The following is a 25,994-nucleotide window of genomic DNA, read 5'->3' as shown; positions in this document are numbered from 1 at the left end:
GACAGGTTGGCATCCATGGTGACCACTGTCCAATACAAGGGGAGGAAGGATTTGCCCAGCTGAAGCGCCAGAGAAAGAAGCCACCATATCAGGGACGACGCCATTTCCCAACTCAGCCGGATCTAAAAGTCCAGAGACTGCGGAGTCTTGTTCTATTTGGTCAGAATCTCCCTTTGCAGGGACCTCGTATGGAACTGTGCAAATAGAACCGCCTGGAAGGTAGACACCATCTGGCCCAGCATCTGCATGCAAGTCTAGAGGGATGACCATCTGTTGGACAGCAGGAGACAAATTGCAGCCTGCAACTTCTGGAGTTTGTCCAGAGGAAGCAGCACTCTGGCTAAAGCCGAGTCCAGAGTTAGGCCCAGATAGTCAAGCTTTGTGGACGGAGCCAGGGCAGACTTCTGAAAATTCTGAATCCAGCCAAACTCCCACAGAGTTCGTATTGTGATCTCCAGGTTTTCCACCAGAGCAGAAGGAGACTCCGCTCGCAGAAGAACATCGTCCAAGTAGTCCAGTACCACGATCCCCCAGGGCGTATCAAAGCTAGCACCGGGGCTAACACTTTTGTGAAGACCCGAGGAGAAGAGGCGAGACCAAAGGGTAACGCTACAAACTGATAATGCTTCTCTCCCACGGCAAAGCGGAGGAAGCGCTGGTGACTGGCACATATTGGAATGTGAAGGGAAGCATCCTTGATGTCGATAGAGGCGAGGAAATCCTCATGACGCAGGGATGCCACCACCATGCGAACAGACTCCATTTTAAACTTCTGTACCCGCACAAAGCATTGCAGCACCTTGAGGTCCAGGATTGGATGCACCTTGCCTTCCTTCCTGGGAACTGTAAAGAGGTTTGAGTAAAAACCATGAAAACATTCCGAAGTTGGAACTGGGACAATCACCCCTCACCCCTTGAAGCAACAGGTCTTGTACAGCCCTAAACAGACCCTGTAAATGGTCCGGGGAGAGGCGCAAGTTGGAAGGAAAGAACCTTGCGGGGGACAAGAGTAAAACTCGATCTTCTAGCTGGACCGAACGACTTAGTGGACCCACTTGTCTTGTACTAGGGAAGTTCACGGGTCTGGAAACCAACGAAGACATCTGATATGGGTGAGGGCGCACCTTTATGTTGAAGGAACCTTGTCCAAGGGTCTGGAGAAGCCCGCTCTCGGCTTGCCAGACCAGGTTCATTTGGATCCTCCAGAAGAGGCCCTAAAAGGCTTCGAGCCCTTGTCAGTCATCCCTGAGGGACAAAAAAACTTCTTATGAGTCGAGAAGGAGGGCCCACATCTACAACGAGGTTCTTTGCCCTTAGTAGCCTGCAGAAGAAAAGTACTCTTTGCCTCTGTGAGACCTCTAATGATGTCATCCAGAGTAGCCCCAAACAGACGATTCCCTTGAAAGGGGAGATCAGTCAAGGCCTTTTAGAAATCGGATTCACAGACCAGAATTTAAGCCAAAAGACTCGCCGAAGGACCACTGCCAAAACAGGGAGCCAAGCCAGTAGGGGAGCTGCATCCAAAGAGGTGTCACAGATAAACTGCAGCCCCTGGACCAGGTGGTCCGCCAGCTCAGCAAAGACAGGGGGGGAGCTGTTCTCCCTCGAGGTCATGGCGTAAAAGCTTAGCCGCTCTGGATGGCTTGTGAGTGCAAAAGGGAACCTGCGCCTCTGCTGCTGCTGCGTCCTCCATCTTCAAGGTCTCACGCACAGATACAATCAGTGCTTCCACAAGTGCCTTTTCATGCACGGTTGCAGATGTGGAGGAAACATCCTCACTATCTGAGGATTTCGGGCGTGTGGTCGCAGACCCAGCAGGGTGAACCACTTCCCCAGGGGCCGAATACAGATGAAAAGGGGGGTGCTGGATGAGAAGGAGGGGAACCGGGGGGTCCGACTATCCCAAGGAGGAGCCCATATCCACCCCAAAACCCTCCAGGGGAGACAGCTACTAACCATACCAGGAACCAGGAGAGCACCGCTCCAAACAGAACCCCTTACCATCGAAATGTGGAGGCTGTTGGCCAGGAGGAACGCTGCGACTCAGGCCGAGACCTGGTAGCATGCAACCTCGTGGGGCAATTAACTCGCAGGCCAGCCCCGGTCCAGTGGGGCTATGTTGCGGCCGACCTAGAGCAGACCTGATGTCTGTGCGCGCTCGCTGGCCAGACTGGGGTGACCCCTGGATCTAGAGTATCCAGCCCATCGCCCAGTCGGCAGTTGATTGTAGATCTCACAGGAGAAAAAATTTCTACCTAAAAAAATTTGCCAGGACCAGAAATCCCAGCAAGGAACCTTACTCCTGACTAGGCAGAAGAAAACTGAGTAACTATAGCAGGGAGAGGGAGTATACCCCCCTGGGACTGCCCATAGGTGTAGCCAGATTCTTTTTCTGCCTAGTGTCCTACTCCTATAGGGGGCAGTATAACCCAATGTTTATGAAGATCAGGAGCTGTGTCCGTCAATGAACGAAAGAGAAAAATACATTTCTCGATCGTCCATTGACAGACGCAGCTCCATATCTTCTTAGACCATTCATCTATTAAAACTCATTAGGAATTAGCTGGCTAACACAGCATGCCACAATGTGCGTTAATATACATTTGAACGCAGTGTTTGAATGGACCCTTAAAGTGTATCTATGGTCAAAATGTAAAATCATATATTCATTTGCACATGGTATTTCAACTATTTCTGGCCTGCTCCTATTAATCTGTACAATCGAAGTTTGTTAGCTTACTTTGTGAAGATGCTCATGCATTTACTTCAATGAAGTCTGTCACGTGTTCCCACTATGCCCTGTAAGTAGGCACTGCTGTGTCATTGAATTCACAGAGCCTGCCTTCTGAACTACAGAGGTGCTGAGAGGAGGAGTTTCAGTCAGTACAGGAATCACAGCTTTCAGCAAAGTACCATGGAATATGCAGTTCTTAAAAAGTTAAGGTAAATCGTAGAGGAGAAGCTGCAAAGCATGCAGGGAATCCAGGAAGTTTTGGAAATAGACAGCCAGCAGACAGGCAGAACTAACAACATGAAAAGAGATTTTTCAAGTAAGCTTATATAGGATTGACAATCATATCTATTGTTTGTATTGCTATTAGAATGCTGGTGTTTAAATGCATGTAAAAAGTCAAATTCTCCTAATAAAAATTATTTTTCAAAAAAAAAAAAAATGCTGGTGTTAGGCATAAAGGTACATGAACAATAATACTGGTGGCAATGAAATAAATGTGGCCAGTATAAAGGGGTGTCATAATATAAAATGATAACATAATCTCTGTCTCTTGGGTTAGAAGATAGTAGACGGATGTTTACCTTTAGAGGGATCCTTCGTTATCACATCAGAGATCTCAAACAGTTTCAAAGGGAGCGGCATTTTGCGATTTGCAGCAATGGTTTTCAGTAAGCCTGGGAGTAAGGTTGTACGTGCCACCTAATCAATAAGGATGCAAGATTAGGTTAGAAATTTGTTACATAATTCGACACATAACAGAATGGCAATTTACAAGACTGCCCTCACTTTTTAGACATAGCAGTAATAATAGATACATAAAATAAGTTACCTAATTTATAGTTTTTGACATCCAGGCCCTGGCAATGAAATGAATTAGGGCTTGTTTACACTTGTGTGGAGAATGGCCTTTTTCTGCAGTAGAAAAATGCTGATCTGGGCACGTGCAAACAGAAAACAATGGTTTACTATGTGCCCTGTTTACACTAGAACGCAGGCGGTTGGTACACAAATCTGTGGAATATCTATATTTATGTGCACCGCAGCAGAGCCACTGTGTGTGCATCTCTAAATACACACAAATTAATGTCTCTTTCTAACATTTTAATAAAGTTTAAAAAAAAACACAACAAAAAAAACATTGTCTTGTAAAAACACAAGCTACTGCCATTGTCTTGCTTTCCTGTGCTGGTAGATGGAAGTATCTTAACAAGCACAACAACTTACTGTGGATTGAAACATGCTAGGGGACAAACCTAGATCTATATTCAGGGGGGGAAAAAAAGTTAACAAAAAACTGGGCAGACTCGATGGACCACTTGGTCTTTTTTCTGCCATCATTCTTCTAGGTTTCTGAAGTTACTACCAATATTAGAGGTAAGCAGACACTTGCACATTTCAATCAGTCCCTCAGGGCTCTGTGGTTTTAAGCTTTTTCGTTACTAGTTGCCTTGTAACTCTTGTCCTCTAAGTATACGGCAATGTCTATAGCAGCGTTTCCCAATTGGTGTTCCGCAGATGGGGATGTGAAAGGGGCAGTACTTTGGGGGTGATATGTGAAGGGGATAGTGCTGGGGGGGTGTGAAGGGGGCAGGGCTGTGAGGGGGAGGGGGTGAAGGGGGCAGGGCTGTGGGGGGGGGATGTGAAGGGAGCAGTGCTGTGGGGGGGGGGTGCAGTACTTTGGGGGTGATATATGAAGGGGAGAGTGCTGGGGGGGTGTGAAGGGGGCAGGGCTGTGAGGGGGAGGGGGTGAAGGGGGCAGGGCTGTGAGGGGGGGGATGAAGGGGTCAGGGCTGTGTGGGGGATGTGAAGGGAGCAGTGCTATGGGGGGGTGCAGTGCTTTGGGGGGTGATATGTGAGGGGGGACAGTGTTGTGGGAGGGATGAGAGACAGGGCAGTGCTGTGGGGGGGGGGGAGGGTTGTGAAAGGGGCAGTGCTGTGTGGGGGGATGTGAAAGGGGCAGTGCTTTGGGGGTGACGTGAGAGGGGGACAGTGTTGTGGGGGGATGTGAAGGGGGCAGTGCTGTGGGGAGGATGTGAATGGGGCAGTGCTGTGGAGGGGGCAGTGCTGGGGGGGTGTGAAGGGGGAAGTGCTGTGGGGGGGGTGTGGAGGGGGAAGTCCTGGGGGGGGGGGGGTGTGAAGAAGGGGTCAGTGCTGTGGGGGGTGTGAAGGGAGACAGTGCTGTGCTGTGGGGGGGGGGATTTGTAAAAGGGGCAGTGCTTTGGGGATGATATGCGAGAGGGGGACAGTGTTGTGGGGGGGGATGTGAAGGAAACAGTGCTGTGGGGGGGATGTGAAAGGGCAGTGCTGTGGTGGGGAGGGGGAGTGTGGAGGGGGCAGTGCTAGGGGGGGGATGTGAAGGGGGCAGTGCTGTGGGGGGGGGGGTTGTGAAACGGGCAGTGCTTTGGGGGTGATATGTGAGGGGGGACAGTGTTGTGGGGGGATGTGAAGGGGGCAGTGTTGTGGGGGGGGGGGGGAGTGTGGAGAGGGCAGTGCTGTGGGGGGGTTGTGAAGGGGACAGTGTCATGGGTGGGATAAGAAGGGAGACAGTGCTGTGGGGGGGGGGGGTGTGAAGGGGGCAGTGCTTACCAGATATAAACAAACAGATATAAAAAGAATTTGCCAGCAAAAGAGAACATTACACTCTGCTCATTGAAAGGTTTGCGCTGCGCTACTCTACAGCACACATTTTTTTGTCGGGTTCCAAATTTTTGCTATACCATTTCAAAGGGTTCCAAGGGAAAAATAAATTGGGAAACCCTGGTCTATAGGGTTATAGGAAAATCTGCAACTCCTAAAATGTTCACTGCAATAATTAAGACCTTATACGCAACACGCTGAAGAAGGTTATGCAGCCTCAGAGTGTAAAGTAAGCTTAGCTGCTTGTGTGCATTATTCCATTCTTCCTAATACCAGTTCATTTTTTGGTGCGCAATGTGTAGGATGCAAGGGTTGCAGATTGGACATTGGTTTACATTAAAACTGCTCCTGAAGAAGTAAAAGATAAGTTGTCAGCAGATATCCATTAAATGCGGGCTTTTAAGATAATTTTTTTTTAGAAGCCGTACTTTTATGTATACAGTGTACATTATACAGTATATGCAGGGCCTGCTTTGTAGTAGTGTTTTACTGCTCCCTACCAGGATGCAAGAGAATAAGTCATGAAAATGGAAAACAATGTACCCCTGTGTGAGAGTTAGCTTATCTGAACAGTTAAATACTGAAACTGCACAGAGAGCTCCCTCTGGTGGCGAATCTAAAAAATATATTAAGAAGAGCTACAATCCTAATGATAAAAATTTCTGTCAGGTAGGCTTGTATTGTAAAAGGGACTCTGTATAAAATCTCCTCCTCTGCCTGCCAGCTCCTCTTCTTCAAAATGTAGACTGAGCCACATATGCATGGCTTAGTGAAATTCTCAGCTTGCCTTGGAGGCAGGAAGAATTAACTTTCATGCACATGTGCAGGATTAACGTCATCTCAGGCCACCCAATCACAATGGCTGAAGATGCTGAATTCAAGAAAAACTGAGTGAAAATGTCACCAGGGGAGCTCACAGATTCTGCCTTGCTGGCTACTTTGTCACCTTCCCGGTGCGTTGGAAACTTGCATCCTCTATAGCAGTGGTCCCCAACCCTGGTCCTCAGGGCCCACTAACAGGCCAGGTTTGCAAGATAACTGAAATACATCCCAGGTGATATAATTTGCTGCTTAGTGATTGCAGTACTCTAGTCTGCATCTCCCCAAGGTAATACTTAAAATCTGGCCTGTTAGTGGGCCCTGAGGACCGGAGTTGAGGACCACTGCTCTATAGCACTGTGGCATCTCCTGCTGGTTCCTATTTCACTATAGGACACAGAAGTGACATGGGCCATGGAATGGAGCCACAGCTCAGGATCCAGCCATCTGCCCCTTTTTTACTGCAATAAATACCCAAAATATGTACTTACTAAAAATACATTACATTTCCTTTCAGTCTAAAATGTCATTTAAAAACAGATTGTTCCCAAAAAAAGACCAAATCCGGATCAGTGTTTCTCAACCTTTTTTCATTCAAGGCATCCTTTAAAATTATACATAATTTTGAAGCAAACCATTCTAAAATGTAAATAACAAAACTAATAGTTTTTATATAACACAGCAACATCTACACAGGTAGGACACTCAATGCTACAAGTAATTTATTCCTCCAAAGTAAATACACCTTTGCACACTGACTAGTATTCCAGCGTTTCTCTTCTCCCTCAGTTTCTCTCCCTTACTTGGCCAACAAGACCCCATTGCTGACAGAGTGGGCAGAGGAGGGGCAAACAAGGATGCTCTACAGGGGGGGTCCCCAACCCCTAGGCCGCAGATCAATGCCGGTCTGCGGCCTGTTTGCACCCGGGTCATGAAGAGGTGCGGCGGCAGGTGAGCAGAGAGTTGACATCTCTCACCGCCTGCCCCGCATCACCACTGTTCCACCTTCATAGCCGGAGGTGTGGCGGGCGAGCAGAGAGATGACATCCCTCCCCCCCACATCACTGCTGATCCGCCCTCACTGTAGGACAGGACGGAACCCACCACTGCACCAAGGCCTGCCTCTGTGCTCAATGGACCAATGCGCATGTCTGTGCTGCCACCAATGCAGTGACTATCCCCATCTGGTGGCAGACAAGATGGCAAGTTACAAACAGCATCTGGTGGAAGGCAACATGGCAAGTAAAAATTCACATCTGGTGGCAGGTGACAATCCGCATCTGGTGGCAGGCGAAATGGCATGTGACCAGCTGCAATTGATGGCAGGCGAAGTGGCATGTGATGAGCTGCATTTGGTGGCAGGCGACAGTGGCAAGTGGCAATCTGCATCTGGTGGCAGGCGAAAATGGCAAGTGACAAGCTGCATTTGGTGGCAGGCGACATGGCAAGTGATAATCTGCATCTGGTGGCTGGAGACATTGGCAAGTGGCAATCTGCATCTGGTGGCAGGCAACGTGGCAAGTGGAAAGCTGCATCTGGTGGCAGGCGATGTGGCAAGTAACAAGCTTCATCTGGTGGCAGGCGACAAGGCAAGTAACAAGCTGCATCTGGTGGCAGACGACATGGCAAGTAACAAGCTGCATCTGGTGGCAGACGACATGGCAAGTAACAAGCTGCATCTGGTGGCAGGCGACATGGCAAGTGACAAGCTGCATCTGAAGGCAGGCGACATGGCAAGTGACAAGCTGCATCTGAAGGCAGGCGACGTAGCAAGTGACACACTCATTTAATCCCCCCCACCCCTTGGCACAATTTTTTTGAATAAAGCCAGGCCCTGGTGCCAAAATGGTTGGGGGCCACTGCTCTATAGGCACCCAACATCTAAATTTGACATTGGGCGCCTGCAGAGCATCCGATTACATCACTGGTTGTTAGGACGCCAGCAGCTAGAAGATTGTAATGGTGCACAATAAAAATATGTGGCTTTGTGTAACTAAAAGGCAGCACTCACTGGCTTGTACACAATTTTGGGGTTATTTTTTGACATTTTGCCAAGGCACTCCTGAAGAAACCTGAAGGCACCTGACTGAAAAAGGCTGATCTGGATTATCACTCACCCACAATACATTATACATACATTATTTGCCCAATGCTACAATTCTAGCTTTAGAGTAATGAACTGACACTGCTCATAGAGAACTAACCTGAAACTCTGCAGTTTTGGGATTTGCAATGTGGACTGCTTTGGTGGAGGAGACAGAAACACTCAGTTTATCAGCGATGTCATCCACTGAGCACTGCAGGTACAAGACATGAAATAAAATACAGGAAAGATGAATAAAATATAAATAGTGCAAGCAGACAACTTTTTATTGCAGAAGAGACATTATGCGCTATATATCATACATATACACACACAGTGCTCAGCATAAATAAGTACACCCCTTTGAAAAGTAAGACTTTTACCAATATCTCAATGAACACAAAAACAATTTCCAAAATTTTGACAAACTGAGTTTTATAGAACATTTGTTTATCTCATTACATGAAAGAAAAGTTAATATTGTAACTTAGATTACAAAATCTTAAATTTTACTAAAAATTAGTTGATGCAAGAATGAGTACACCCCACAACAAAAATTATTACATCTAGTATTTTGTATGACCTCCATGATTTGTAAGGACAGTACCAATGGAATGAACTAGTTGGTGACATATTGCAACATTTATCTTTTTCCATTCTTCAAGAACAACCTCTTTAGAACCTGGATGCTGGATGGAGAGTGATGTTTAACTTGTCTCTTCAGAATTCCCCATAGGCGTTCGATTGGGTTCAGATCAGGAGACATACTTGGCCACTGAATTACTTTCACCCTGTTCTTCTTCAGAAATGTAACAGTGGCCTTAGATGTGTGTTTTGGATCATTGCCATGTTGGAAATGTGCATGATGACCAAGGGCACAGAGTGATAGTAGCATCTTACCTTTCAATATACAGCAGTACATCTGTGAATTCATGAAATCATCAATGAAATGGAGCTTCCGGACACCAGCAGCAGTGGCGTTACTAGGGGAGGGCCAGAGGGGGGGCATGGCCCCTCCAACATTATGCTGTGCCCCCCCTCCCCCCCCCCCCAACAGGATCCCACTTTCTGCTCTGGGATGGCGGGTCGGTAAGCCCAGGTTGCAAGATCCCAACCCGCCATCCCAGAGCAGAAGGTAGAATCCTGTTGGGGGGGCACAACAAAATGTCCCCGAGCATTATTGTGGCAAACAGAGACGGCATTAGAGGAAGCAGAACAGATACTTCCTGTATAGTTCTCGCTCATGTCACAGACGGAGTGATACCAAATGTACTCTGCCTGTGACAGCAGCAATACAGGAAGCATCAGCTCTGCTGTCTACTGCAGCCGCATGCTTCCTCCAGTGCCGCTCCTGTTACATCTCCATTAGTGTCTCAGGAGACTGGCATCATTACTAGGTATTATTACTGCGTAAACTGGCACCAATACTAGGGGCTATTACTGCATAAACTGCCAACAATACTAGGGGTTATTACTGTGTAAACTGGTACCAATAGTAGGGGTTATTGCTGCGTAAACTGGCACCAATACTAGGGTTTATTACTGTGTAAACTGGCACCAATACTAGGGGTTATTACTACATAAACTGGCACCAATACTAGGGGCTATAACTGCATAAACTGGCACCAATACTAGGGGTTATTACTACATAAACTGGCACCAATACTAGGGGCTATAACTGCATAAACCGGCACCAATACTAGGGGCTATTACTGCGTAAACTGGCACCAATACTAGGGGCTATTACTGCATAAACTGCCAACAATACTAGGGGTTATTACGGCGTAAACTGGTACCTATACTAGGGGCTATTACTGCGTAAACTGGCACCAATACTAGGGGTCATTACTGTGTAAACTGGCACCAATACTAGGGGTTATTACTGAGTAAACTGGCACCAATACTAGGTGTTATTACTAAGTAAACTTGCACCAATACTAGGGGTTATTGCTGTGTAAACTGGCACCAATACTAGGGGTTATTACTGTGTAAACTGGCACCAATACTAGGGGTTATTACTACATAAACTGGCACCAATACTAGGGGCTATAACTGCATAAACTGGCACCAATACTAGGCATTATTACTGAGTAAACTGTTTGCTGAAATTGATTTAAACTATAAAGAAAAGCTTTTAAGAGCTTTCCTCTTTCTCAGTTCTGAAGCAATACCTGAGGAAGAAAGGAAAACTTTTGAAAGCTTGTCTTTTAAGTATTTGTTTACAATAAAAAGGTATCATTGCATACTGCATTACTCTCGTATTTTGTAACCCTATTTATATAATATATACACTTACACTTCTTTAGTTTTTTCAGTGGTATGATATAGTGGTAAAAATTATAAGTGCCCCCCAGTTTTGATTGCATCTTATATGCCCTCCCTATATATTGTTTCTAAAGTCCCAACAGACCAGCAGCACTCATGCAGACCTGAAGAAGGACTCACCACCATGTTGTTTCTTTGTAGGCACCATGCATTTTTCTTTGTACTCCTCACCTTTGCAACACCATGCAGTTTTGAAGCCATCATGTTCCAAAAACATTTATCTTGATCTCATCACTCCAGAGTACAGAGTCCCAGTAGTTTTCTTCTTTTTCAGCATGGGCCCTGGCAAGTTTTAGGCAGGCCTTTTTGTGCATGGGCTTTAGGAGAGGCTTCCTTTGTGGACGACACCAATGCATGCCATTTTTCTGCAGTGTATGCCGTATTGTGTAACGGGAAACAACCATCCCAGTTAGGCTTTCTACTTCTTTAGCTAACTTCAGTGAACTTGCATGGCGATTTTTTTCAAACCTTCTCAACAGAAGACGCTCCTGTCGACGTGTTAACTTCCGTGGATGGCCCGGAGGTCTCTGTGAGATGGTTGCAGTTCCATCTTTGTTAAATTTTTGTATCACTTTTGCTACAGTATTCTGATTGATAAGTAAAGCTTTGCTGATCTTCTTGTAGCCTTCACCTTTCTTGTGTAAGGAAATTCTTTCTAAGGCCTTGTGACATTTCTCTTCCATGTGGTGCCATGAAATGGGAAGGGGTTTTCTTTATTAAGTAACGTCCTTTTATATTCAACTGTCTGCTGGACACTTATCTGTTGTTGAATTCTTATTAATTAGGATTTTGTTGTCTGAAATTTAGCTTTGCTCCTAGGACTTTCATTGGGGTGCATTCATTTTTTGCAACATGGTCTTGAATGAATTTGTTAGGAAAAATACTTTTTTGTGTGTGCAAATTACCAAATCTCAGTTGCAATCAATGGCCCGTATTTGCAGGAGTATTTAGTAGTATAGTGTCTCAGAAAATGTTTATTCTGAAAGGAAAGTAAAGGTTTTCTGACAAATCTGTTGGGGTGTACTCATTTATGCTGATATATATATATATATATATATATATATTTTTTTTTTTCTTTTTTTTGGGGTAATACTGTTTTAACCACTTAAGCCCCGGAAGATTTTACCCCCTTCCTGACCAGGGGGTATTTTGCAATTCGGCACTGCGTGACTTTAACGGACAATTGCGCGGTCGTGCGACGCTGTATCTAAACGAATTTGGCGTCCTTTTTTTCCCACAAACAGAGCTTTCTTTTGGTGGTATTTGATCACCTGTGCGATTTTTTGATCACACGCTATAAACAAAAAAAGAGCGTAAATTTTGCAAAAATAACAATATTTTTCACATTTTTTTATATGAAATTCCCCCCCAAAAAAATGTAAAAATCAAAATTTTTTAACATTTGCGGCCAATTTGTTTTATGCTACCTATGTTTGGTAAAAAAAAAAAAAAAAAAAAATCGCAAAAAGCGTATTTTGATTGGTTTGCGCAAAAGTTATCGCGTTTACTAACAAAGGGAAAGATTTTTGTCATTTTTGTTGTTTTTTTTTTTAACGCATAATGGCGGCGATCTGCGATTTTTTTTGCGGTACTGCGACATTGCGGCGGACAGATCGGACCCTTGACTGACATTTTTGACACTTTTGGGGTTACCAGTGACATTTCTACAGTAATCAGTGCTATACATATGCACTGTTACTGTAAAAATACACTGGCAGTGAAGGGGTTAACTTTTTTTGAAAGGGAGGGGCTATGTGTGTCCCTAGGGGCGTGCTTTCTACTGTGATTGGCTGTGGCTTCAGATGTATGAAGAGTGATCAACGGTTCTACATAGTAGAACCGTATGATCATCCTTCATACACAGGGGAGAATGACAGGCAGCTTGTTTACACAAGCCGCCTGACTTTCTCCCTCTCCCCTGCCGATCGCAGAGTGGCCGCCGGACATCGCCCTACGTCACTTTGCCTGTGAGGGGCTGACTGCCGACGTAGATCGGCGTTAGGCAGTCGGCAAGTGGTTAAGTGACTTTTACTATAGAATTTTGTATTTTTTTTTTGGCAAACGCTTGTACACTGTTCTCTTGTTTACCATTGTCATATATACAAGTACAGCAGCACACAGCCATTCAAGTCAATGACAGACTGTATGTTGCACCTGGGCTGTCTGGGCAGAGGATACTGCTGCAGTTATGATGAACAAGCTCAACACCACATGTGCAAGAGTTCTTACACTGCATCTTATCATTACAAACATCATGTCATAGTCATACAAAAACTGTATGCCCCTATATCTTGGAAAAAAAACACAAGAAAAGAGAGAACATACCAGGGCAAAAGTCAGGGCTTCCGTAAACCCAGCTGCAGCCAGGTCCTGTCGCAGCAATTCAGTCAACTTATTTAAAGGAAACTAGAGAAAAGAAAAAACGCATATCAGTTACAACAAACATACAAATAAATAGTATTAAAAGGAAAGTGTTATACAAGTATTTTACATAGAAATATGGTGGGAAAGCTGCTGCTATACCAATTATCAGTACATTCACCACAAAGCAGAGGGGTAGGTAACCAGCCAGCATTACACAGAAAGTAATTTAAGAGTACTATAGAGAGGATATGCCATAAAGCCTTCCACGTTCCATCGATATTCCACTGAAAGTTCCCTGTTCAGGCTATTTAAAGTGATTGTAAAATCTCTTTTTTTTTTTTTAGATAACATGTTATACTTGCCTGCTCTGTGCAGTTAGTTTTGCACTGGGTAGCCCAGATCCTCCTCTTCTTGTCCCTCTTTGCTGCTCCTAGCTCCTCCCTCCTATTGAGTAACCCCACAGCAAGCAGCTTGCTATGGGGGAACCCGAGCCAAAATGCAGCTCCGTGTGTCTATTCAGACACCGAGCTGCCATTCGACCCCGCCCCCTCTTCTCCTGATTGGCTAACTGGATTTGATTGACAGCTGCAAGAGCCAATGGCACCACGGCCATGTCTCAGCCAATCAGGAGGGAGAGTTCCGGACGTCCGAGGGACTTGTGGACATCGCTGGAAAGAGATGGAGCTCAGGTAAGTATTAGGGAGTTTTGGGGAGACTGCTACACACAGAAAGCTTTTTATCTTAATGCATAGAATGCATTAAGATAAAAAAAAAAACCTTCTGCCTGTACAACTCATTTAATGGAGGATCCAATAACCCCAATCAGATTCACCCTTCACTGATAAAACGTCAGTAAAAGTAAAAAACCTTAATGGTTGCTTCAGCCTAATGCATATTGTAAATCGTCTCAGGTTTTTTTTGCACTAGTTTATGAAATGCCCTAACTTATGTCTGTTTCCTTATAACACACAAGCTTCTCAACACCAGCTAATCTGAGGGATGGATTTCTTACCTGGTTAGCAATGGTGTATGTTTTTGGGATGGTCATTGGAATATTATTGAAGCCATATGCTACAGCTGCATCTTCTACAATGTCACAGGCATGAATAATGTCAGCTCTTGTTGGAGGAATCTCAATTTCTAATTGATCGCCATCCTCCAACACATGTGATTTCAAACACATTCGGGTGAGTAACTTGGCTAAATTAGCTGGTGTCTCCCTGTTGAAACAAAACACACACATGTATCCTCCAACATATTAAAAAAACTAAACTTTTAGCTTTAATTTACATAAAGCCAAAAATGCTTCAGAATAAAAGAAAACAAAATGACATAATAAATAATAGGGTAATAGGTTGTGTCAACTCTCTCCACTTTTGCTGGACAGCATAGTGTGCACGATAATGTGTAGAAAACTAAAAAAAAAAGTAATCTGCAAACCCCTAAATTCACACCTGAAATACATAAAAGGGAAACAGTTCTACCCACCAAAAGATTTGTATTCCCCTCCAATCTCCAATCCTTACATTTTTGCAGCCCTGCCAGAAAGCACAGCCACGCTGCCAAGTTCAGTTTTCTCTACGTAAATAAAATTAATAGAGCCATGCCACTTTACTGCCCTTGCAATTGGAGTAAGTAGAAGCAGCAATAGGCTGATATGATTTACAGAGTGGACATATTTACAAGTCAAAGATCTTTGCCATTTACTTTATAGAAAGAAAATTAATTATTATCCTGTTTGACCTTAAACTGCCAAATAGGCTGCGTATGATTATTCATCTTTGGGTCAATTAACTTTCTTGATACTGAAAATTTTGATTTCCTCTTTGACACCCATGCATGAATGTTCCTTGATCATATATCTACACTGCTAAAATGTTTCTTATCTGTACAACTCAGGGGGGCCATATAGTAAAAGGTTCATAATACAAATATATTTGCAGCTTTGTAATATGAAAAACAAAAGGGATAGCATTTTGCTTTGAAATTATTTCTGTTAGCAACATTGAGATAGAAGATTATTTGGCAAAATAGAAAAAAATAAAATATTTGGAAACATGAATTACCATGGAGTTGAATCTTGGTGACCAATGGCATGAAACAAAGCCCTCTAGCGGGACACGCTCACCACTGCAGAGGCTTCCGTTTTTACCTGGTCATCCATCCGGGTTCACAGGCTGGAGCCACCTGCACGCGGGAGTCACAGCTGCGGCACAGAGCTCTGAAGGAACAGCACGGCTATGCAATTCCTTTAGAGTGCATGTGCCGGTGATATCATAAGCTGCTGCTCACTGGAATATCTTCTAAACCAGGGATCCCCAAACTGCGGCCCTCAAGCTGTTGCGGAACTACACATCCCATGAGGCATTGTAAAACGCTGTCATTCACAGGCATGATGGGAATTGTAGTTCCTGAACAACTGGAGGGCCATAGTTTGAAGATACCCGTTCTAAACGGTGCACGTTTAAGAGATATTCATTTTACCTACAGGTAAGCTTTATTATAAGCTTACTTGTAGGTAAAAATAAAAATAGAGAGTTTAATACCACTTTTAATAACTCTGCAATGCTAACTATTAATCATCTCCTGTTCTTGGCAAGGAAGTTAGTGCCTATGAGTGGCTCTCACCTGCCCCTCCCAACAGTTAATGATTGGATTAAGGAGGTTAATGTCTCTCTCTTTGGAAAAAAATTGACGTATCAAAAAAAGAGGATGCCCTAATACATTTGAAAAAATATGGTTTGCATGGCTAAAAGTGCCTCAAGCGACCCTACTAAAAAGGTATCAGAGATAGGTTACTATGGTAACGGTAATTCTGCCATAAAGTAGTACAACTCCCAGAGTAGGTTTAGAATAGTTTTTTTTCTTTCTTTCTTTCTTTCTTTCTTTCTTTCTTTCTTTGAATACTGTGCATTGCAGCCCTTTTGTTTCTTTTGTTATGATTATGTTTATGAAATGTTTTACTTTTTTTTTATGCGGTTTGTGATGTGTCTTTAATCATTTCCTTTTGGGATTAATAAAGTATCCTGATCTTTGCATAAGGAAATACATTTTCAATAAACAATAATAAATAAAAAAGGTATATTTAGTGCCGGTTCACACTACCGCAGCACGACTTCGGGGGCGACCTGTGAAGTCGCGTGCACCGCGACTTCGGTGCGACTTGCACGGACTTCATATAATGAATGTCAATGCAAGTCGCTCCGAGGTCGCCCCGAAGTAGTACAGGAACTATTTTCTAAGTCGGAGCGACTTGAGTGGCTAATATTCGAATGGTTCCCGTACCACTGCATGGACCGCGACTTGTCAGGCTGACCAGTCGCGGTAGTGTGAATGGGCACTTAAAATGTTTTTATTTCAATTGGCTTCTCTTGAAAAGATGAAATTGTAATACAATAAAATATTTGATATTTGTTGCAGCAAATTGGTGAATAGGTTTTATTCTTTTTTTACTGTTGTGATTCAGTAGGCCTTTCAATTTTTCCCTATAGGATTGCCATTTTCTGTAAGTATAGTACACAACGTGACCTAATTTTAGGACCAACCGTTTTGGTTGGGACATACAAGGGAAAAGATGTGCCTCCTGTTCTAAAAAATTTCAATACTGACTGTATACTGATGTGGCTCCAAAATAAATTCTAATGTTTCTTACTTGATCCCAATCTTACTGTTCATCTTCTCAGCAGAAAGAGCTTCTTTCCTGTATGGCAGTTCCTACAATTAAAAAACATTGCAACTGCTTTCAATACATGAACTGGGGATAAGGAATTACTGAACAGGATACAGTACATAAAAAAAAGTCTGCAGACAAACACTAAGGAAATGGAAAAAAATGAACTCACTGAATTGTATTACACATGGGCAGATAATGTTACACCAAGTAAATAGATACCCAACATGTCATGCTTCAAAATTGCGCTCACTCGTGGATTGGCGACAAACATTAGTACCTAAAAATCCCCATAGGTGACACTTTAAAAATGTTTACAGGTTACCAATTTAGAGTTACAGAGGAGGTCTAGGGCTTGAATTATTTCTCTCGCTCTAATAATCGTGGCGATACCTTGCGTGTGTGGTTTGTACACCGTTTACATATGTGGGTGCGACTTGCGTATGCGTTCTCTTCTGCGCACAGAGCTAACGGGCGCATTTTTTTTCCTATTTATTTTAACTTTTATTTTTACACTGTTCTTATAAAAAAAAAAAATTTTTATCACTTTTATTACTATCACAAGGAATTTAAACATCCCTTGCAATAGAAATAAGCATGACAGGACCTCTTTAATGTGAGATCTGGGTTCAAAAAGAGCTCAAATCTCACATCTACACTAAAAAAGAAAAAAAAAAAAGTAATTTTTTTTTCATGACGAAAAAAAATGGGCTCTTTAAATCCGTTGCTAGGAAGCAAAGTAGGACGTCACTCCGGTCCTCCAGGGCCATAAAGTCGAGTGAGGACCATCTTGCCCCCACTCGACTTGCTGCCTGAGGGACAGCGGACCGGATCATTTTCCCGGTGCCGCCGCTGGGACTGCCCTTATGTTAAAGTGGACCGCCCGCAGTTTAAAAAAAATACCGGGGTTATGGTAGCTATCTGAATAATAAAAATGAATGAAATATTTTTGATTTGCGGTGCTCAGATAAAGCTTAGTTTGCTTTATTAAGGAATAAATGATAGTAGATATAAAGAAATTCACACAGAGATCAGTTACAGCAAGGTGCATAAAGTGAACCCTCTGTTGTTACAAACCGGAAATCTTTAATACATGACTTTTGGTGATGAACATAATCAAGTTATATTAGCAAAAGGCTAAAACTTGTCCAGCTAAGAAAATTTCCTCATACCGGATAAAAATAGCTTTTTCCATCTGGATAAATAACTTCAGCAGCTTCAACACTGTAAATAAACAAATACGTAAAAATAACTAAAAGAGTATAAACAAGACTGGACAAGTGGTCTAGTATGTATTACATTCCACATCATAAAATAATACGTATGAAATGTCCAGATAAGTATAATGTACATAGTTTGCATAAGGCCAGTGTCGGCACTGCAGTGGATAATGGCTAGACAGAGACATTCAGATATCTATGGGCAGTTTGAGACTATAGCAGACTCCCTCTTTCTAAATAATGTCAAAGTTGATTGGCCCAATGCCACCCCATTACTATGCCCCCAGGACAAGGCTGTAATTAACAGTGGATGCACAGTTCATAATTAGGCATGATTAGATGACCGAAGTGTACATTATTATACATTCAACATTTTCAGGAATGATCACTCAGGAGCTGTCACCCGACGCATCTAACCATCATCACACATCCTAGAATCATTCTGATCAGATCTGTAAAATGCATGGGGAAAGAGATACATTCCAAGCTGTCACCCGACGCATCTAACCATCATCACACATCCTAGAATCATTCTGATCAGATCTGTAAAATGCATGGGGAAAGAGATACATTCCATCATAGGACCAAACAGAATATCAAAAAAAAAAAAATATATATATATATATATATATATATATATATATATATATATATATATATATATATATATATATATATAGATATCCAGTTACTGACCGCCCACTGCAGATACACTGCGGCAGGCAGCCGCTCCTGGGCTAAGCGACGTAGGTATACGTCGCTCGCTCTCAGGAGGCTAGGGGGCGAGAGCGCGCCCCCGCTTGTCAGCGGAGAAGCCGATGTGTGTGTCAGGCGGCTCCGATTGCCGTCTGACACCCGTGATCGTTCCCCGCTAAGAGAACAACGGTCGGCTGTTGTAGACACAGCTGACCGTTCTTCTCCGGGAAATGATCACATTGCCCATGTGATCCTTCTATATAGGATCACATGTCTCTATGGTCATTTCAGAAGGCCCCCCCCCCCCCTCAGTTAGAATCACTCCCCTAGGCTCACATTTAACCCCTTTATCACTCATAATTTTAACCCCTTCCCTGCCAGTGTCATTATTACAGTAACAGTGTATATTTTTTACTGTAGTAATGTCACAGGTCCCCCCAAAAGTGTCAAAAATGTCAGTTAGGGGTCCGATCTGTCTGCCGCAATGTCGCAGTCCCGCTAAAAAAGAATTGCAGATCGCCGCCATTACTAGCAAAAAAAATGACATAAATCTTTCCAGTAGTTAGTAGACGCAATAACTTTTGCGCAAATCAATCAAAATACGCTTATTGCAATTTTTTTAAACCAAAAATATGTAGCAGAAAACAAATTGGCCTAAAATGTTAAAAAATTTTGATTTTTAAAAATTTTTTTGGAGAACGTCATATAACAGAATGTGAAAAAACAGAATTTTTGTAAAATCTTACCTGTAAAATTCCTTTCTCTGAGTCCTCCGACAGTCGCCGCCTCTTCATATTCGTCACATATGGGGGTATTAGACTTTGCTCCGAAGGAGTAGCTAGGCAACAGAATATGTTAACAATAAAGCTTTAACATATCCCACCCTCAAGGGGTGGTCCCCTCAGTCAATACCCTCCTACTTCCTGCAAACATATCTCAGTTTTAGTGGAATAGCAGTAGAGTATACAAGCAAACCCCAAAAGAGGGGCGGGGGCGGCGACTGTCGGAGGACTCAGAGAAAGGAATTTTACAGGTAAGATTTTACAAAAATTCCGTTTTCTCTTACGTCCTCCGACAGTCGCCGCCTCTTCATATTCGTCACATATGGGGACGTCCCAAAGCAGTGCAAACATGAGGGGTGGGAAACGCATCCGCGCCGAAAGGCAACGCAGTCTCCGCATCAAAGAAGGAACCTTACCAAAGGAAGGAAACCAGCTGGGCAACAGCAAAAAACAAGTGCTCAACAGGAGCAACAACCCAGGAAAAGACAAAAAACCAGGGGATACAAAACTTATCCCAACAGCCAGGAGTCCCCAACAAGGGACCCTAGGGAACAGCCGCACTAAGAACCTTGCGGCCAAAGGAAGCATCCGCCGATGCCTGAACATCTACTTTGTAGAATTTTGTGAAAGTGTGCACGGTCGACCAAGTCGCCGCCTTACACACCTGGGCTACAGAAGCCCCATGACGACAGGCCCAAGACGTACTCAGAGATCTAGTAGGGTGCGCCTTCACAGGCACAGGGGGAACCTTCCCCTGCAAAGCATAGGCCTGTTCAATGGTCTGCCTGATCCATTTGGCGATGGTAGAGGCCGAAGCCGCCATGCCCTTCCGAGGACCCTCTGGAAGAACAAACAAGGAGTCCGTCTTTCGAAAAGACTCAGTCGATTTAAGGTAAACCCTTATCGCCCGAACAACATCCAGAGAGTGCAATCTCACCTCCTTTGGATGTTTAGGCTTCGTGCACAACGAAGGCAAGACAATATCCTCATTAAGATGGAATTCCGAAACTCGTTTCGGAAGAAAAGAAGGATTAGGTCGCAAGACCACCTTATCCAAATGAACAACCAGGTACGGAGACTTGCAGGACAAAGCCGCCAGCTCCGACACTCTGCGAGCCGAAGTGATCGCCACCAAAAAGGCGACCTTTTTGGACAACATAGACAACGAGATCTCCCTGATCTGTTCAAAAGGAGCACGTTGTAACACAGATAGAACGAGATTCAAGTCCCAAGGGGCAGAGGATCCCGCCTCGGGGGAACCAGATGCCGCACACCCTGAACAAAGGTGCCAACCAATGGGTTGGAAGCCACGGGACGTTGAAACAGAACGGCCAGAGCAGACACCTGACCCTTTATCGTAGCCAGCGCCAAACGCTGATCAACACCCGTTTGAAGGAAAGACAGCACACGGGACACCGAGTACGTGCGGGGTGAAAACCCCCTGGACTCACACCAGGCAAAATAGGCCTTCCAAGTACGGTAATAAACCTTCCCCGAGGAAGACTTCCTCGCGTTGATTAAAGTATGAACGACCTCCGGAGAGAGACCCCTCTCCTTCAGGACCTCGGTCTCAACAGCCAGGCCGTCAAAGCCAGCGACTGTAAAGCAGGATGGTATATCGGTCCTTGAGACAGTAGATCGTCTCGAAGAGGCAGACGCCACGGGGCGTCGACCGCCAGATTCACGAGGTCTGCGTACCAGGACCGGCGAGGCCAGTCCGGTGCCACAAGAATCACCGTGTTGCGTTCCGAGTGTAACCTGCAATTAACCTGGACAGCAACTGAATCGGTGGAAACGCGTACATCAGCCTGTACTGATGCCACGGGGCCACTAACGCGTCCGACGCGTCTGCCCGAGGGTCGCGCGTCCTTGCCACGAACCTCTTCACCTTGTTGATGAGACGAGACGCGAACAGGTCCACATCTGGAAGACCCCACTTCGCGCACAACGTCTGGAAGACAGCCAGATGGAGAGACCATTCCCCCTGATCCAGGGTCTGGCGACTCAGATAGTCCGCCTGCCAGTTCTCCACTCCCGGAATGTGAACCGCCGTTATTGCCGGGACATGAGTCTCGGCCCAAGACAGAATGTCGGCCACTTCTCGAGCCGCTCGGGCACTCCTGGTGCCCCCTTGGTGGTTGATGTAGGCCACCGCCGTGGCATTGTCCGTCTGCACCCGAACCGGGCAACCCTGCAGCCGGTCCGTCCAGCGATGAAGACAGAGACTTATCGCACGCAATTCCAGAATGTTGATCGGAAGGGAAGACTCCCCCTCCGACCAAGTCCCCTGAGCGGACAGAACGCCCAGAACTCCACCCCAGCCCGACAGGCTGGCATCCGTGGTGATTACCGTCCACGAGATCGGACGAAACGACTTGCCCCCGGACACCAACGGGGACTGGAGCCACCACAGAAGGTTTTCCCTGGTGCGAAGACTCAACGAGATTTGAAGATCCAGAGATTGAGGTCGCCCGTCCCACCTGGACAGGATCTCCGCTTGGAGACCCCGCGTGTGAAACTGTGCGAAAGGAATCACCTCGAAGGCCGAGACCATCAATCCCAGACATCTCATACACGTCCGCAGAGACGAGTTCGGAACGTCCCTGAGGGACCTGACTTCCTCCCGGAGAGTCCTGAGTTTGTCTTCCGGCAGGAAGACCTTCGCCTGCACCAAGTCCAGTATCATTCCCAGATAGGGGAGACGAACCGACGGACTCAGTGTCGACTTTGAAAAATTTATCGTCCAACCAAACTCCTGCAGAGTTTGCATCGTGACAGACAGGTCCTCCTCCAGACCCTGGCTGGTCGCAGACCGAACCAGAATGTCGTCCAGATACCCCAGGACAGAAACGCCCTGGGCCCTCAATAATGCCAGAACCGGTGCAAGCACCTTGGTGAAGACCCGCGGAGCCGAGGCGAGACCAAAGGGCAACGCCACGAACTGGTAGTGATCCTCCGCAATGGCAAATCGAAGGTACCTCTGATGACCCTCGAAAATGGGGATGTGAAGGTACGCATCCTTCAAATCGATGGAGGCCATGAATTCCCCCGGAACCAGGGCAGCCACCACCGACCGCAGGGATTCCATGCGGAACTTGCGAACCCGCACAGAGCGGTTCAGAGCTTTCAAGTCCAGAATCGGACGAACCTTGCCCTCCTTTCTGGGCACGGTGAACAGATTGGAATAAAACCCCCGAAACCTGTCCCGATGAGGCACCGGAACCACCACTCCCTGAGCCCTCAGGTCCCGCACCGCCAGGTGCAGGTCCCGCAAGCGCTCCGGAGACAGTTGAAGATTTGAGGGAAAAAATCTGCTCTCCGGCCGAGAGAGAAACTCGATCTTGTAACCAGATCGAACGATTTCCAGAACCCATCTGTCCCGCACACGGGCCAACCAGGGCTGAAGAAAACCGAGCAAGCGTCCCCCCACCCCAAAACTGGGTGAGGGCGCCCCTTCAGGCCGAACTGTTATGGGCTGCAGGTCCGGATTGGCCGGACTTCTGTTTACCAGACCAGGGCTTCTTCTGAGAGCCTTGACCTTTGAACGGTTTGCCCTTGTAGTGCGGCCGAAAGGCACGAAAGGACCCCTGAGGGGGCCGAAAATTAGCATGCTTCTTCCCAGAAGCCCCCTTAGCCTTGGGGAAATGGGGCAAGAGAGTGCTCTTACCCCCGGTGATCCCCTTAATCAACACATCCAGGGACTCCCCAAAAAGGCGAGACCCATCATAAGGCAGATTGGCTAAGGTCTTACGTGAAGATTGGTCCACCGACCAACATTTTAACCAAACCAGGCGGCGAGACAACACTGCCACGCTGTGCACACGTGCAGCCAACGGAATCAGGTCCAGGTCCGCATCACACAGATACATGACACCCTGGTGGATCTGATCCACCATATGCAGGGTCGCCGGCGAGGCCGAGTCGGCCACTAGGACGCGCCTAAGCATCTGCGTCCAACTTGCGATCGCCTGGGCCGCCATGAGAGAAGCAAACAGAGCCTTAAGCATAGAACCCGTAACAGAATAAGTATGACGGGCAAGAGACTCCAGTCTCCTATCCGTGGCATCACGGAAAACAGGGGAACCCTCTGCAGGAATCGCAGTGGCTTTGTTCAAAACCGCAATTGCATGATCCACTGGTGGAGGCACACACCACCTTTCATCAGTGGCAGGCGAAAAAGGATAACGCAGCTTGAATTTACTTGGTACCGCAAAAGGTTTGCGCAGATCGCGCCATTGATCCTTAACAGCGCGCTGAAAATCAGCATTGCAGGGAAAAACCTGCGGCGTCCTGCGTTTCCTCTGCGTCCCATAAGCCGCCAAGGCAGCGGGGGGACACACTTCGTCCTGCAAACGCAGCGTTTGCTTAATGGAAGCAATCAACTCATCCATGATTGCAAGCTCTTCAGGCGAGCCAGGGGGAGAATTATCAACCCCCTCAACTTCAGCCTCCACCTCAGACCCCACTAGATCAAGAGAGGAGCGGGACCCCGATAAGGAGGCCCCTGCCAGAACAGCCCCATCACCTTCACCCTCAGAATCAGAGGAAAGAGCAACTCTGGGCCTTTTAGTAGATTGAGCAGCCACCAGCATTTGCACCTGAGCAGCAAGGCCAGCCACAATAGTGGCTAAATCCCCCCCTGGGGGGGAAACAGCGGTCCCCTGGCTTTCCACCAATACTGTAGGAAATTTGCCCTCCTGAGAATCCATTGCCCCTGTAATGCCAGACAACCAAGGGTTAACTGCCCCTTTTAAGCAAGCGCGGCAAGCGCAGCCCACCGCACCACACTCAAGCACAATGAGACCCCCACAGGGAATATGCAAACTGAACACAGGCAATGGATAGCAAAAACAGAAGGATAAAACCTGAGGAGACCCTCGCCGCTGCCTCGATCGGTGTTCCTGGAAAGAGGAAGTGATGCTGCCAGGGCGCTCTATGTAAGCCTATGGAGGCTACAAGAAAATGGCCGCCATGCATGTAAACCATGCGGCCGGAGCGGGTGTAGGCAAAATGGCGTCGTTTGGCGCCGAAACCGCCGCTCCACAGTGCATTAAAACACACATTACATTCCAATATCAGAATACATGTCAGATCGCCGCAGCGATCGCTGTATATGCCCAAACATGCCAAAAAAAAAAAAAACATGCCCCACAGCACACAGCTTCTCACACTGACCAGTCTGACACACACAGTGTCATACAGCTCCCCCCCCCCCCCTTGCAGCCCACAGCATGCAGCCGAGAGATAGGGAGACAAGCAGTGTGAATAGAGGCAGGTTACACAGTCCCAGACTGACACCCCCCCAGACAGACAGGTCCCCACATAAATACACTTACCTCACATGGCGTAGGGGGACCCGCACAGGCGAACAAGCCGCTGCACATGAGGCAGGGAGAGTCGCAATTCAAGACGCACAAAATGGGGGTTAAGAAACCGCACAGCGTCCAGTGAGGTAGCCACCTCACCAATCATCCCTGCACCGAACAGGGATGGGTCGTTCACTATGCCAGGAGCGTTACCTGGCTGAACGCTCGATGGCAGACTGGGAAGCCACTGACCCACGACCTGCGACCAGGGGGATCAGCCCGAGACCCAGTCCGCATGATCCTCTTCATCCGAAGAACTAACTAACGCTGACAAAATAACAGCTAAAGAAAGGTAGAGAGAAAAACTCAAACAAAATATTAAAAAGAAGAAAGAGTCTGGGACAGAAAGTCCCAGCACAGAGAGAGCCAGCCACTCCTGACAAGCTAGACATTAAAACTGAGATATGGTTGCAGGAAGTAGGAGGGTATTGACTGAGGGGACCACCCCTTGAGGGTGGGATATGTTAAAGCTTTATTGTTAACATATTCTGTTGCCTAGCTACTCCTTCGGAGCAAAGTCTAATACCCCCATATGTGACGAATATGAAGAGGCGGCGACTGTCGGAGGACGTAAGAGAAATATTGTTTTTTTTTTGTCGTTATTTTTTTGATTAGAGCGCAAAAAATAAAAATCTCACAGGTGATAAAATAGCACCAAAAGAAAGCTCTATTTGTGGGAGAAAAAAAAAAAGACGTCAATTTTATTTGGGTACAGCGTCGCACGACCGCGCAATAGTCCGTTAAAGTAACACAGCGCCAAATCGCAAAATAGGGCCTGGTCAGGAAGGGGGCAAATCCTTCTAAACTTAAAGTGGATATATATATATATATATATATATATATATATATATTTCCAAAAGTATTGGGACGCCTGCTTTTATACGCACAAATTTTAAGGTCATCCCTGTCTTAGTCCATAGGGTTCAATGTTGAGTTGGCCCACCCTTTGCAGCTATAAAAGCTTCAACTCTTCTCGGAAGGCTGTCCACAAGGTTTAGGAGTGTGTCTATGGGAATGTTTAATCATTCTTCCAAAAGTGCATTTGTAAGGTCAGGCACTGATGTCAGAGGGAAGGCCTGGCTCGCAGTCTCAGCTCTAATTCAGCCTAAAGGTGTTCTATCGGGTTGAGGTCAGGACTCTGTGCAGATCAGTCAAGTTCCTCTACCCTAAACTCACTCATTCATGTCTTTAGTGACCTTGCTTTGTCCTCTGGTCCAAATCTTTTGGTGGAGAGGCGGAAATATGGCACGGGGTTGTTTTTCAGGGGTTGGGCTTGGCCCCTTAGTTCCAGTGAAGGG

At 45.9% G+C, this 25,994-nt stretch overlaps 1 protein-coding gene across 1 annotated transcript in view; it reads right to left on the bottom strand.

The window, feature by feature from the left end:
- Positions 1-25,994, bottom strand: part of FARSB (phenylalanyl-tRNA synthetase subunit beta) — a 119,309-nt gene that overhangs the window by 60,202 nt on the left and 33,113 nt on the right. The window contains exons 10-15 of the mRNA XM_082249395.1: positions 17,805-17,856; positions 16,615-16,676; positions 13,975-14,182; positions 12,924-13,004; positions 8,395-8,487; positions 3,316-3,433 (exon numbers count right to left, since the gene is read on the bottom strand). Coding sequence (XP_082105521.1) covers positions 3,316-3,433; positions 8,395-8,487; positions 12,924-13,004; positions 13,975-14,182; positions 16,615-16,676; positions 17,805-17,856 — 614 coding nt within the window. The remainder of the gene's footprint in view (positions 1-3,315; positions 3,434-8,394; positions 8,488-12,923; positions 13,005-13,974; positions 14,183-16,614; positions 16,677-17,804; positions 17,857-25,994) is intronic.

This window comes from Pelophylax lessonae (genome assembly GCF_965119305.1).
Source record: "Pelophylax lessonae genome assembly, chromosome: 3".
Lineage (NCBI taxonomy): Eukaryota > Metazoa > Chordata > Amphibia > Anura > Ranidae > Pelophylax > Pelophylax lessonae.
This window is presented reverse-complemented; position numbering and strand designations above follow the sequence as displayed.